The sequence below is a fragment of the Pelobates fuscus genome, chromosome 7 (genome assembly GCF_036172605.1).
Source record: "Pelobates fuscus isolate aPelFus1 chromosome 7, aPelFus1.pri, whole genome shotgun sequence".
Taxonomy (NCBI): Eukaryota; Metazoa; Chordata; class Amphibia; order Anura; family Pelobatidae; genus Pelobates; species Pelobates fuscus.
This window is the reverse complement of record NC_086323.1, coordinates 142,134,055-142,149,803: the sequence shown is the minus strand read 5'-3', so window position 1 is coordinate 142,149,803 and position 15,749 is coordinate 142,134,055. Positions and strand designations below refer to the sequence as shown.

General features: G+C 39.2%; 1 protein-coding gene across 1 annotated transcript in view; it reads left to right on the top strand.

The window, feature by feature from the left end:
- Positions 1-15,749, top strand: part of IL17RE (interleukin 17 receptor E) — a 101,098-nt gene that overhangs the window by 73,932 nt on the left and 11,417 nt on the right. Inside the window, exons 9-13 of the mRNA XM_063428147.1 lie at positions 284-474; positions 582-629; positions 1,328-1,376; positions 8,134-8,279; positions 13,588-13,656. Coding sequence (XP_063284217.1) covers positions 284-474; positions 582-629; positions 1,328-1,376; positions 8,134-8,279; positions 13,588-13,656 — 503 coding nt within the window. The remainder of the gene's footprint in view (positions 1-283; positions 475-581; positions 630-1,327; positions 1,377-8,133; positions 8,280-13,587; positions 13,657-15,749) is intronic.

Sequence of the window (15,749 nt, the reverse complement as noted above, 5' to 3'; positions counted from 1 at the left end):
ATGATTTTCAGTACCGTAGGGCCTCTTTATAATACTTTCATAAAATTCTTTCACTTGCCTACGTCCCTCGCCAGTTTATCCAGAGTCGCTAATCCGATATGGCCGAGTTAATCAATGATGATCCCAGCCAAGCCCATGGGGAAGCATTGAGGGGGCTACTGTGGCAAACTTTTAATTTCACAATTGCATGTATTTTTAAAAGTTAGGATTCTGCTATTTTACAAGATTAGCTGCTATTCAGTGAATATTTCTCTGAGTGTTTTTTTACCTGTCTCTCTTACAGATAACCAATATTTCTGGGATATTTCCTTGCTGAACGCGCATGATCATTCCAGTATCATCATGAGCATGGTTAAGAAATGCTTTGACGATCCAAGAGTTTCTGTGTGTCAAAAAAATAGTTCTCACTGCACCACACTGCACAATGCTGTAATCAAGACACAGGACATTCATACCTATGAACAGTGTTTAATGGTAATATAAATAAACACACCTTTATTTTATCCTCTGATAGTTTTTATAGCTCTTTATTCTACATATGGAAAGGAAGCCTGTAATGTGAAATCTTCCTCTCTCAACAGGAGTATACGCTTGACAGTGCCGACGTGGATCCTCACCTTTGTTTTAAGGTATTTCAGGAGCAATTGTAAATATGAAAGAGCTGACAAGTGATTGGCAAATATCAGGCCACTATGGTTGAGTTGGATTTAGGCTTAGATTTGTTGCCAGCCAAACTATTTTGGTCAAAGTATTGCAAGTTAATTGTCAACTTACCAAAAATTTACTGTTTAGGGAGAAATGTACTAAAAGTGCATAAAAATACATAAATGTTGCAGTGCTGCACACTGACCCGGGAAGCACTGCTAGTGGTCATCTGAGGAGTGGCCACTGAAATTGTCCCTAGGGAGCAAGGTAAACACTGCCTTTTCTTTGAAAAGACAGGGTTTACATTAAAAAAAAGCCTGCGGAGACATGGTATAGACACCAGAACAACTACATTAAGCTATTCTGTCCTTTTCTGGATGCAAATTGTGAGCTTAGCAAACAATTGTGCGAGGTAGTCTCATCTTACATGTGCATATATGGGGTGGTATTTCCCATTACTTTTTTAACAGGAGAACAAGAATTGGCTAAGATACCCAAGATTTAGAGAAACATGTGAAATTATGCATTTTTTATTATTACTTATACAATATATAAAACAGGAAAACTAGCAGTGCAGTCCACCATGAATTATCTTCTTCTCATTTATTTCTTAGCTTCTAATTTATTCATTGCTCATGAGGTCTCCTTTAATCTTCATGTTTTTTGTCGGTTTTGTTTTCAGTTTGAAGTATCAAACAGAAGCTACATAAAATGCCCTAACAAGACGAAAGGTAAGATATCTGGAAACGCAACATTAATAGACTTTTATATCTTCAAGAACAACGGTCATCAAATGTTCACTCCTCTTCTTTTAAATGTAAGTTAGTTTGAGCAGGGATCTCAGCGTCGCCTGTTACTTCCCATCCAACGTTTGCAACGCTTTTGCAAATACTTGGTTTTTAGTCCACCTTGTTGGTGCTTTACGTTTAAATAATAATAAAACAAAAGCGTACATTTTATGTTTTTTAAAGTGGATTTGTTGCTGGAAAAGAAGAAATTTCCATTAAAGAAACCTTCTAGGCATCACAACAACTAAACTGGGATGCTATTCATTGTACAGCATGTAAGTTGAGCTGACTTAAGATTCGACTTTAAAAAAAATCACAAAAGTAGAAGAGTTATATAAAAGCAAAAAAAACTAAACAAAGTTAACTCAAAGTCACCTGTTTAAACATATTTACAACAGCTGCCCAACGAATCTGAAAGAGGAAGTGTCACGTTTGCGATAAGATCATTTTTTTTGAATACTCTATAGTATGTAGGAAAACAAACGTGTGTGCCATATATCATATACTGGTTGACGACATCTCTCAAACTCCTTTGCATGCTAAAGACAAAGAGAATTATGAGAGTAGCAATCCAACAAAACCTAGGGAGACAAGAGTTTGAAAGCCTTGACCTAAGGGAACATTCAATGGACCATAACCACTACATCACGCTCCCAGTTTTAGTATTCAAACTTTTTGAAAACAGCTCGACTGCTTTCTCTTCTGGATCCATTAGCTCCACTAAGATCAGCCTCAAGGACTCAGGAGTGTCAGCGGAGTACTCTGAGCCAATGGGCTATGTCCTACACAGTCCTTTAACGGTTTTTACTACACTTACTGGGAGAGTACCAGGGCTGTCATAGTGCTTGGAAGGTTCCTTTTCATACAGTTTTCTACGTTTATGGGCATAAGCTGCACCTAACATTTGAAGCCCACAAAAAGCTATTATGCATGTTTTTATTCAATACACCCAGTTACAACAGGTTAAGAAAAAATAGTGTAGGAAAACAAAGGACCAGTTGGTAAAATACTGTCTGTGCAAAGCTGAAAGAAAAAATGCAAATAGCCTGTTGATGGGCATTGTATGGAATATATATACACACACATATACAAGGTGCACTCACAGGTCTTGATAAGCAGTTGAGTTTATTCACTGGTGCAAATTACATGTGCAGGAAGGAAACAATCTGTGATCGACGTTTCGACCCTTATAGGGCCTTTTTCAAGATCTATAAGGGTCGAAACGTTGATCACAGATTTTTTTCCTGCACATGTAATTTGCACCAGTGAATAAACTTAACTGCTTATCAAGACCTGTGAGTGCACCTTGTATATATTTTTGGTATTTTTATATACAACGCTGAGATTTGCACCCAGGCAAGATTACCTTTTTTGTCTACAAAAAGGTGAGTGCCAAGATTAGTCATATAGTTCATCAGAAAGTATGGATATAATGTTTACATATAATAACAATTCAAATGGGAATTGCAGGCTGCTATTACAGGAGACACTCAAGGGCATTACGTCTATGCACAGAAATTTATATGGACCACTGATTCGAGTTTAAAAATCTTCATTACAATCCATATTAAGATGTATCAAAATAAGGTATAGTCTTAAAGTTTAACATGTTCTTAGGCTGTAGCAGTTTAACTCCCAGACCGTTATTATGCCTGCAAATGTTGAGAGTTCCGAGCCCTACTTAATTTCTTGTTTGTTCTGAGTGCTATTCAGCAATAAGCCATGTAGACTCATGTACAATGTGGTATGGATGGCATCAATAGTAGTTTGAAACGACAGGAAGCGATACTGCCCCATACCCAGAGTTTAATTGTCGAAACTCAGACTCTTGATGACTGTCTAGCTTCTATATGGTTACCTTTGCATTTTTTAACATGGTTTACCTCCATCCCATCCTTTGTATATTCTTCCCCCTTCTCCATACCTTGGTCAGTCAACATTCTCACTATATGTCCATTAACTGCTACTATTGCATGCTGAATTGAAAACTATTCTTATCTCAAACAAGTCACTTCCTCTTTTATACCCTATATATCTGGTCTGATAACTGTTAGATGGCACGTTCAAACAGCAACCTCGTGTACCAGTTAATTCCCACTATATGTTTGGGTCTGTAATTGCAACAGTTTAATCCTTGAGGCAGTTCCTCCTTTTCTTTGAGATTGTAATCTATAGACAGCTGACCTCTTCCCACCATAACTCTTTCATTATGTGACACATCATGATATGGGCCTTGCTGCAGAGTGCCACATTATCCAATTTTGCTTCATCAATCTGTTCTGCATGTGTCTCAATATTTTATAATAACACTTCAAAATCAAACTAAAAACATTTTCCAATTAATCTTAATAAAGTGATTTGGGGGCATACATGGTGACCCTTGCAGTCTTGCAAATTAAACAATAAAGGATTTTGCTATTTCCATACCTACTAGTGACTGTCAGACAATCATTAGGGGGCTTCAGAAACAACTGGTGCCTAACATTGTTAACATCTACTGCTTTTCTATCAATTTAGGTAAAAGCAAAGAGTTGACATTTATCAGTCCTTTTTGTTCGCATGCTTTATCATGGACTAATAAGATTAGATTTTCCTGTTTCAGCTGTGTGGGGCTTTTATTTGCTCTACTTTTCCCATTTTGTGGTCCCTCCCAGGTTCTATCCCTCTTGGTCCATCTACACCCAGCCAGTCTCTATCCATCTACCCCCATGTTATATCTACACCCTGCCAGTCTCTATCCATCTACCCCCAAGTTATAGCTCTCTCTGGGTTTTCATGCTCTATAAGTTATTCCCCCTCTCCCCCCCCACGTGTAGCGTTGTCTCGGCCGGGCTGCAGCCCGTGACGTCACGCCCCTATAGCCCTGGCTGGCCCATGTGCTGCAGCGCCCCCGGCGGCCGGTGTGAGGAGCACACCCTCAGTGAGCAGGTCGGCCGCTGGCTGAGCCCCGCAGTAGGAGCCGGTCCCAGTAGGAGCGGTCAGAGCTGGGCTCCGGTCTGTGGGCTCCAATGCAAGCGGATGAGGGCAGGTCTCGGCAAGAGATGGAGGGGAGCTCCGCGGGTGGAGACCGGTCACGGCTCTGCGACCATGAAGACGGATTCTGGTCTTCAGACTCCGAGAGAGACTCCGAGGAGGAGAGAGAGGCCGAGGAGTTGTGGGTCTCCTTCTGCCAGGACCCCTACCACCCGCTGGCCTTCTCCATGCCGACAGACAGGACACCCCCAGAGAGCAGCAGAGCGCCCCCCCTGCTCGCACATGGACTCTCCCAGGGCCATAAGAAACAACAGGAGACAGGCAAAACCAACAGGCATGGACTGTGGCCCAGGGGGGGGAGAGGACCCTGAGATGGAGAGCGGTGAGGAGTTGGAGCACGCGGCCGGCCAGGCCAGGAGAGTCCGCTTCTCCCCAGTTATCAGCGTGCGTCGCATAGTCACCTGGAGTTATGCTAACAAAATGGCGCGCAAAGGCGTCTGGGAGGAGTTCGCTCGGGATCACAGTCGCTTCCGGAAACGAATCCGCGAGACCGAGGCTGCCATTGGCTGCTGCCTGGACCCCCAGCACAGGCAGAGAGTGTGGGACGGCCTCCATGGGAAGCACGTGGAGTCAGCGTGTGACCATCAGTGGGTATCAGACACTGGGAGGGAGAACCAATAATACTACGCACTGCCAGACTGCATAATGTAAACTATATACTGTATATATCATCATTATTCATTAAATCAGTACATCATGGGCTGTATTCATAACAATTACATTTATTGGTTCTATAAATCTGCTCTGTCACCTCAAACGTACCTTTCTCCTAGTGTTTCCTCGTCTATTCCTCTCTTAGAATCTTTTCTTTTTAATTTATTTCTGATCTAGCTCTCTTTAAAACAAATAAAAAAAAATAAGACCAAGTAGGAATACTTTGCATTATGTATTTGACAAAGGCACAAATCGAGCTCCACTTCCTTTGTCAAGCTTGCCTTAAAGGACCACTATAGTGCCAGGAAAACATACTCGTTTTCCTGGCACTATAGTGCCCTGAAGGTGCCCCCACCCTCAGGGACCCACTCCCGCCCGGGCTCTGGGGGGAGGAAGGGGTTAAACTTACCTCTTTCTCCAGCGCCGGGCGGGGAGCTTTCCTCCTCCTCCTCTTCTTCCTTGCGACGTCATCGGCTGAATGCGCATGCGCGGCAGGAGCCGCGCTCGCATTCAGCCGGTCGCATAGGAAAGCATTTACAATGCTTTCCTATGGACGCTTGCGTGCTCTCACTGATTTTCACAGTGAGAAGCACGCAAGCGCCTCTAGCGGCTGTCAATGAGACAGCCACTAGAGGTTTTGGAGGCTGGATTAACCCTCAGTATAAACACAGCAGTTTCTCTGAAACTGCTATGTTTATAAAAAAAAAGGTTAATCCTAGAGGGACCTGGCACCCAGACCACCTCATTAAGCTGAAGTGGTCTGGGTGCCTAGAGTGGTCCTTTAAAGGACAAATGCCACCTCAAAGCTTTTTATTAATATAATAATCCTTTTAGCAAGTTTAGACGTCCAATAGATTTTTTTTCTAAAATTATGTATGTGTAAAAAAGAAAACGTAACCCTACTTTTAGTATATGACCTGATTCTTCAGCCATATACGTACATCTTGGGTCAGACAGTGTTTGAAAACAGACAATTAGTCTCTATGGGAGTGAAGTTGGGAAGACCATAGAGACTAACTGTTGGTTTACAAACACTGTCTAACCCAAGGTGTATCTATATGGCTTAATAATCTTGATTTATACTAAAGGCAGTGTTGTGGTTTTCTAATTATTATTTTTTTGCGTATAGTTAATTTAAGAATATGTTTTCTTTCAAAACTTGAAATTCTTTTTATATTAAAAAATAGTTTTGAGGTGACAATTGTCCTTCAAGCTCCACCGTTTTCAAGCTTAGGAAAAATACATACGGCAAAGTAGTCCCTACTTTGTCATATGTTATAAAGAGAAATAGATCAGAATAGAAGAACCGATAATGGAAGAGAAGCAATAGCAGAAATGTACTCTTAAGGTGACAAAGCCATTTTAATTTTGTTTCTATTTAGTAATGGCATTTGTTACAGGTCAGTGGCATTTTCTGTTGTTGACATGTCTCACGGTAAATATGTTTCTTTAAGAAATTTCATTTATTTGCTAAATAGCATTTAATAGCCTGTGTAATACCAAGGCATGACATTTCTGTTGTTTATGTGCAGGCAACTATTTAAGGGTTAGTCACTAAGCAGTGTGTTGACAGCCCACTTGCAGGTTTTAGAAAACAAATTAGCAAATAAGTTTCATTTTCTAACACAGCTATTTTATAGCTCATCATAGTCAACTCTGTGTTGTTTCTCCCAACTGTACACGTCTTTTATAGGTCGCAGATTTTTTTTAAACAAACACTAGCAGTCTGCAACTTGAAATTCTTTGCAATCCTATAATACAGATTTCTAACAAAGCTGTACATTCATTTACTTTTACTCATGAACTGAACTATACAAATGTCACTTAGAACTACTATTTTACAATATAAAAGACATAGTAACGTTGCATATAGTAACTATGATACATGTGTATTTTATTCTAAAGAAATAAAAGTACCGGTATATGCATATACAGTAAATCTGTATGGCTATGCTAAGATATCCTGCTTGTTGACTGTCATTATATTTAATCACTAAGGATTTGTATAAAAAAATAACACAAAATCATGACAGCTAATTACTAAGAAAATTGAACTAATAGGATCAGAGAACATGCACATTTAAGCATAGATAAATACAATTATATATTTATAGTTCAAATTTACTAAATAGCTTAGAAAAACAAACCAGGTTAATTTACTTTAAACAATAGCGCTAAAATTACTTCCTACATATTTTTAAAAACAAACTGGTTTTGTCTGATTATTTTATACACACCTTTTACGACAGCTATATGTATAGTTTCAGTTGTTTAATTTGCATTGTATGTTATTTAACCCCTTAAGGACCAAACTTCTGGAATAAAAGGGAATCATGACATGTCACACATGTCATGTGTCCTTAAGGGGTTAAATTACATTTAAACTAAAATAATCTTATTTGGACTTAATTTGCAGATCCAGTCCTGATGATATAATGAGAATTCTATCTCGTTATACCACCAGCATGTGACAAGTCTCTTGTGACTCCAAAGTAACAATGACTTACTGTGCCAGCAGTTATGCTAGACCTTTAAAAGCTAGGCAATCCAGGAAAAGGGAAGCAGACACACAATGTATGATATATTTTGTTTCCATTGGACACTAATTCTGTGGATGAGACTTTTTAATTTCTTAAAACTGTCTGGTTGAAAGTGACAGTAGTTTACTTGTGAGTGAGATTTGTATAAGGCATTGCATTCCCTGTATACACCAATTGAAGGATAGTTTCTCTTTGGAGCCAAAATCCTCCCCTTCCTGACTGTCCATCTTTGTAGGAGCTCAGATGGTGTGGTATCACAGAGCACCATGGCAATAAAGCCCACAGTAAAACTTAATGTGATTACAATAAAACTTATGGTTATGGTGAAATGTGCTTAAACCGCTATCATTTAGTGCAAACAATAGCCTTCATTCCAGTATTAAATAAGAAATGTAATTACACAAATGACATACACATTACATGAAAGTATTGGGTTCCTATAAACTGAATTTTACTTTCTTTTTTAATTACAGATCGAGTGTGGGATGTACATGTGGAAAGGCAACTTTTTAACACACTCATCACTGTCTCCACTCCAGTACCAATGACATTTGATGTAGTAATATGCAAGCCAAATATTACCACAAAACAATGTGATCCTCATTCATCTGTATATCATGTAAGTCATCGCATTAGAGGATTTGTGTCCTGAGCAGTCAACAAATTCTAATAGTTTTTTAAAAGACTATAAATGATTACTGAATCACTTGTCAAATACCTTCACTCCCTTTCTTCTTTTCCTTTTTTAATTTTCCCTTTTCTTTTTTTCCCCCCTTTCGTTTCCATTCCTTTTGCCACTGTTATTACTTTGCTGCCTTTTATATCCAGCAGCATTCCCCAACCATAATGCCCCGCTTTAGTTTTTTACCATATAAGACAAGTGAGGGTAGTTAAATTATTCGTATAACACATACACACAATGTATGATACGCATGCACACAGTATCATGAGTCTTTTGAAACATTCCTTTGGTTAGAACAGGGGTTCCCAATTATTTTTTTCTGTGGAACCCTTGGATACAGTATACCAACATCGAGGAACTCCCGGAAAAAAATTGTGCCGTACCACAACCCTTTTAATAATCGGCTTTTTTATTATCATTTAAAAATATTTTGCTCATAAACTGTTTAGTCTTATGATACTTCTGAAGCTTTTCTCTTAAAAAAGGCATTGTCTTTATCTTTGTACTCTGTGTGGTTTTGCTCAAAATGACGACGTAATTTAGCAGGTGCTAACGAACTGTTTGGAAATATTTTCTTGCGAAGTAAGCATTGTGCTTGAGGAATATGTTTATTTTTGGCACGTGTGAATCCAAATGATAAGTATCTTTCATTATATTTTCTTTTCTTTGTTTGAGAAGAAGATTGGGTAGCAGTGTGTGCTTTTCTCTTTAACTTTGCCTTGTCACTTGTCTCTGCTATTTGAGAAACAGTAGATTCAGCATATTGGGACCTATTTTCTCGATTTCTTGTTGTATCTTTTTTCTCAGTTTCTATAAGTGACGAACAGTTAGGAGTAGTAATAATTTTCTCTTGATAGTTCCTTGTTTTAACCAGATGTCTAAATTAATGGTTGTTGGTTGGTAAAATAACAAAAACACTTATCTGACCTGAAAAAAAATCAGATCTCACTACCTGACTGCAAAGGATGTTTTATAAAGCACTCAGAACTTAACCATAAGCAGGACTTTGAGGCAGTCTTGGAGTGTAAAAAACACTTCAGTACAGATTTCACTACCTGACTGCAAAGGATACTGTTTTAACAGATAGTAAGCATAAGAAAATATATGTAAATAAGTTTAACCAACAAAAATATGAGAAGTTCAACCCAAGTAACTTGTTTTCAGCTGCAGACTTTTAACACAATCTCTACAAAAAATTAAAATAAATAAACCTATCCCCCATATGCCTCAAAGGGCACTACTCTAAAGGGCTGTTATATATAAAGGCAGTAAAATAAATCCTTTCTCCTGTGGCCAACAATGTGAGCTGAGCGTCTGTCTGAATGCTTCCACTCTCTATCACTGGATCACTGGAGTGGATGTGAAGGCTAACGGAGGGCGGGCTGACAGAAGGCTTGCATAATGGCACAGTCTTGCAATCTCTTAATAAGATCGCGGTCGTGTGATCTCTGCTCTTTCCGACCTTCCAGGAACAGCAATGGCCATCTTGGATGTGGCAATTCACAGCGGAACCCCAATTTTGTTCTCGCGGGACCTTAGGGTTCCACAGAACAACAATTGGGAAACGCTGGTTTAGAGCAATTGAAAAAATGGGTGAAGTTCAGCTTTCATTTAAGAATAATGAAACAAAGAACAACAGGGGTGAGGATACGAAACTAACTAACTGATATGTTTAAAGAATTACTATAGGGTCAGGAACACATACATGTATTCCTGTCACTATAGTGTTAAAACCACCATCTAGCCCCTCATGCATCCATAAATATAGCAAAATCTACTGTATTCAGGGGCGGACTGACCACTCTGGCAGATCGGTCATGGACAGAGGGCCCGAGTGAGTCAGGGCCCGGCTGGCTGCATCATTCTGAAGTGGAGATCAGAGATCTCCATAGTCAAAAGAAAGGTTGCAGGGGCCCATGATGACATAGGAGGGCCCCTGCAACACACCTCCTTGCAAATTAATCCCCCGTTAATTGTGAGACCTGGCAGCATACCTGCTCTCACTGCCAGGTCTCATCTCTATGCCTGCGATCAGTACAGAGTGCTCCGTGTGAAGATGGGACATCATACCCCTGCTCTCCTCTCACACGGAGCTCTCACAGCATGGAAGGATAGTGAGGACTGGAGCCTGGCACAGCAGATCCCTCCCAGCCCCCAGGTGCTGCTTGAGAAAGCTGGGGGAAGGAAAAAAAACATCAAACTGGTGCAAGTAAGCAGGCTAGGGGAGAAAAGGGGAGAGGAATAGGGGGGATAAAGGGCTTAGACAGGGCACAGGTACACAGGGTGTTTTAAGTACACCTCTCATTCACACACACTGATCCAGGTTTCAAATACATTTCTCATTCACACTCACTGATCCAGGTTTCAAATACATTTCTCATTCACACACACGTACACAGGTTTTAAATACACCTCTCATTCACACACACTGACCCAGGTTTCAATTTCAAATACATTTCTCATTCACACACACTGACCCAGGTTTCAAATACATTTCTCATTCACACACACTGACCCAGGTTTCAAATACATTTCTCATTCACACACACTGACACAGGTTTCAAATACATTTCTCATTCACACACACTAACACAGGTTTTAAATACACCTCTCATTCACACACACTGGCCCAGGTTTCAAATACATTTCTCATTCACACACACTGACCCAGGTTTCAAATACATTTCTCATTCACACACACTGACACAGGTTTCAAATACATTTCTCATTCACACACACTAACACAGGTTTTAAATACACCTCTCATTCACACACACTGGCCCAGGTTTCAAATACATTTCTCATTCACACACACTGACCCAGGTTTCAAATACATTTCTCATTCACACACACTGACACAGGTTTCAAATACATTTCTCATTCACACACACTGACACAGGTTTCAAGTACATTTCTCATTCACACACACTGACACAGGTTTCAAATACACCTCTCATTCACACACACTGACACAGGTTTCAAATACACCTCTCATTCACACACACTGACACAGGTTTTAAATACATTTCTCATTCACACACACTGACCCAGGTTTCAAATACATTTCTCATTCACACACACTGACCCAGGTTTTAAATACACCTCTCATTCACACACTCTGACACAGGTTTCAAATACACCTCTCATTCACACACTCTGACACAGGTTTCAAATACACCTCTCATTCACACACTCTGACACAGGTTTCAAATACACCTCTCATTCACACACTCTGACACAGGTTTCAAATACACCTCTCATTCACACACTCTGACACAGGTTTCAAATACACCTCTCATTCACACACTCTGACACAGGTTTCAAATACACCTCATTCACACACAGGTTTCAAATACACCTCTCATTCACACACAGGTTTCAAATACACCTCTCATTCACGGACTCTGACACAGGTTTCAAATACACCTCTCATTCACACACAGGTTTCAAATACACCTCTCATTCACTGACTCTGACACAGGTTTCAAATACACCTCTCATTCACACACTCTGACACAGGTTTCAAATACACCTCATTCACACACAGGTTTCAAATACACCTCTCATTCACACACAGGTTTAAAATACATCTCTCATTCACACATACACTGACACAGGTTGAAATACACCTCTAATTCACACATACACATGTACTCTTACACAAATGTTACATACACCCCTCATTCACATGCTTAAACTCTGCACACATAAAATACACTCCTGCATTCACATATATACTGTGCAAACATACTGCATTCACACACAAACAGTCCATACAAATCTATCTTTACATTCTCACACAGACATTTCATACTAATACACACTGGCATTCATACACCAACACACAAGTCCTCCACAAATTACACCCCTGTATTCACATTCAACATAAATACACCCTTACATTCACACATCAACATTCCATACAAATACACTCCTGCTTTTAAAAACATCTGCTCTACTCACTCATGGAACAATGCATTTACCCATTTACGCTACACGTCTGCATTTTATACTCTCTGGCACTACACAAATTCTTTTTCATAGAAAAACATGCGCAGCAAAATGCCACACTACACCAATTATCACCTCTGCATTGAGATGCAATGAATCAATCCTTATGGTGTCTCCATGCAGAGTGTGGAGATACTAAACATCAGCAGCACTGACCTATCAAGCAACTCTAGTGGCTGTCTGAATGACTCCCACTTAAGGTGTTCCTAGGCAGCAATGTAAACACCTCCTTTTCTAAAAGCCAGTGTTTACGTTAAAAAGCCTGCAGGAACTAGCTATGGGCATCAGAACAACTACATTAATCTGTAGTTGTTCTGGTGACTATAGTGTCCCTTTAATACTTAATATGGTTTTCGAAGAGTCCAGGATCTAATTTTGCCAGAGGGCCCAGAAGGCTGTCAGTCCGTCCCTGACTGTATTCAAGCCAGAAGCTGTAACTATGCATGCTGTTTGCCTCAAAGAAAAAAAACATCATCAGAAGTGGTGGCCTGATCCAATCATAGTGCTTCCCCACAGGATTGGCTGAAACTGACAAAGAGGCAGATCAGGGGCAGATCCAGCACAATTCAAACACAGACCTGGCCAATCAGCATCCCCTCATAGAGATGAATAGAATCAATGAATCTCTATGAGGAAAGTTCAGTGTCTGAATGCAAACACTGAATGTTTGGATGCATTTTAGGCAGCCATGACCCAGGAAGGATCTCTAACAGCTATCTGAGGAGTGGCCAGTGAAGTTATCACTAGGCTGTAATGTAAACACTGCATTTTCTCTGAAAAGACAGTGTTTACAGCAAAAAGCCTGAAGGTAATGATTCTACTCACCAGAACAAATGCAATAAGCTGTAGTTGTTCTGGTGACTATAGTGTCCCTTTAAGTAAATAAATACAATTTATCAAATTATACATTTATGTGTGACCAACAGATGACTGATATGACATGCAAACTTGGCAGTGGACAGATCAATGTTGTGCTGTAGTCCATGCCCCTCTGGAAGATCAGTCTTCAGGTGCAGAGGGCACCACCTATCGCTATTCTATCAGCATGAATAAAAAGCTGAAGCTACCACAAAGTCAGATCATTAGGGACTAGCTATAGATGCAGCAAATGCTGCTCTTACAGCCACACCATTTCATAGAAGTGATATTACCCCACCTTATTGAAAACATCCTTTGGAAAAAAAAAATCTGAGATATATAAACACCAATCAATACATTATTTTCTTTCTTACAGGGGAACGCAACCAAGGGAGGCCAGATGTACATTACTATTCCCAATCTAAGTTTGGGCAACTGCGTGCAGGTAACATGTTTTAGATTTCACAGCTCTATTAAATCATTTTGTGCTATATAAAGAATTATATGTAATTACTTATATTATTAATCTTAGGATTATTCAGTAATGTGAATTTGAACTGTTACTCCAATCACCATGACCACTTCATCAGCCAGCCCGGAAGTAGAGTTCTAGGATGAATAATAACAATTCTGTGTAACTTTTGTTCCTTTTGCCTTAGCTTCTGCATCACCGCAGAAGCTGGAAGTACGTCTGGATCACCAGGGTGCATCGGCTCCTGGTGGAGAACAAGGTAGGTGGGAAAACCATTGCTTAATGGTTTGCCCCATCACAGAGCATCTGGGTCAGCGGTCTTTAGTGGTTATGATGTTTGGGGTAACCCTTTAAAGTGAATTTCACATTTTAAGCCAGAATGCTGATTTGGAGATTTTAATTTCAATTTTGAAATTCACTTTGAGTTCTGAACAGTTCACACTTAAGTAAATAATCATGTCAATAATGCAGCAAGGCCAAAATCTGTATGTTGCTTCATGTGGCAAATGTGTACTTAAGTGGAATGGGAGGAGATAAATGAGAAACGTGTATGTAAATAACTAGCATAGTGTTTTTGGTTCTTTTTACTACAAGCACAAACTTCACAGTTAAGACATATAATGCCACTCATAAAAGGTTGTTGTAAGTCATAGAGAATTTAGAGAATTAGCACTTTAAGTGCACAATATATACAATAAGCAAAATAAAAAAAACAGCTAGTTGCAGAGGTTTGCATATTCACTAGATGGGCACACTAATCATCATTACCACTGCAGCACAATGTAGTGGATAGGATGCTATAGGTTTACGGCTGCTGTTCTCTGTTTATTTTCTTTGTTAAACCATTTTAACCCCTTAAGGACAGAGCTTCAGAAGCTTGTCTTTCACTTAATGACACAAGCATTTTTTGCATTTTTTTGCTGTTTGCGTTCAACTGCAATTTGCATTTTACTAATTTATTGCACCGACGCATATTATATACCGTTTTTTAAAGGACAGAAAGGGCTTTAATTTGATGTAACATATATTTACATAAATGCTTATTTATTATTAAAAAATACAGAAAAATGCAAAAAAAAAATGAAAAATCTTGATTTTTTTTTAACAGTTTTTGCAATAATAATGTGTGCACAATTAGTGCAGGTTAAGGAAAGTAATTAAAAATAAATTCATTTAGTTGTTCTGATTTACAGAATATATAATGTGTCTGGGATTTTAAGATTTTTTGGTAGTTACAGGTCACAAAGCACAAGGAGTAAAATAAACTTTTAATGTGGAGCGATTTTAGAATTTGGTATGTTTGTCTTGTAAGTTTAATAGCCATAAAAGAAAACAAAATTGCCACACAAAAGTATATATTTATATAAAGTAGACACCACAGGCTATTTACCTAAGGTTGTTTTGACACTTTCTACGTAGCCATTTTACCGCCAACCTCTGCTAAATATTGGAGTAAAATTGTGTTTTTTGGGGGTTTTCGCACACAAACTTATAACAAAGAACTTCTCATGTGTATTTTGTAAAGTTGGTGTGTGCTATTCCTGTACAAAGTTTTATTATGTGTTCAGTTACTTCTGCTGAGTACAACGGTACCCCCATTGTATGTCTTTGGCACTATTTTGTGAAGCTACAGTGCCATATAGGAGACCTGTCCTTGTCAGTATTCACAGTAGAATTTTGAGAGACGGATTTAATGAGCCTATGCTTCCATTTGGGGTATTATAACAGTTTGACTGTTCAAAAAAACCCCACAAAGGCCTACCATTTGTAAAAGTAGACACTCCAGGGTATCTCATAAGGTGCATATTGTGCCTTAACATGCCCCCATTTTTTTACCATTACATGCCAAAGTATGTGGTAAAAAATAATTTTGTGCATTTTTTACATACGGATTGCATTTTTGCTGGGCATTTTGTATATTTCATATGTGCCACTAAGTTCAAACCCCCCAAATTATGCTCAGCTAAGTCTTCTGAGTAAAAGGACACCCCCATTGTATGTCTATGGCACTATTTCGTGAAGCTACAGTGCCATACAGGAGACCTGTCCTTTTCAGTATTCACAGT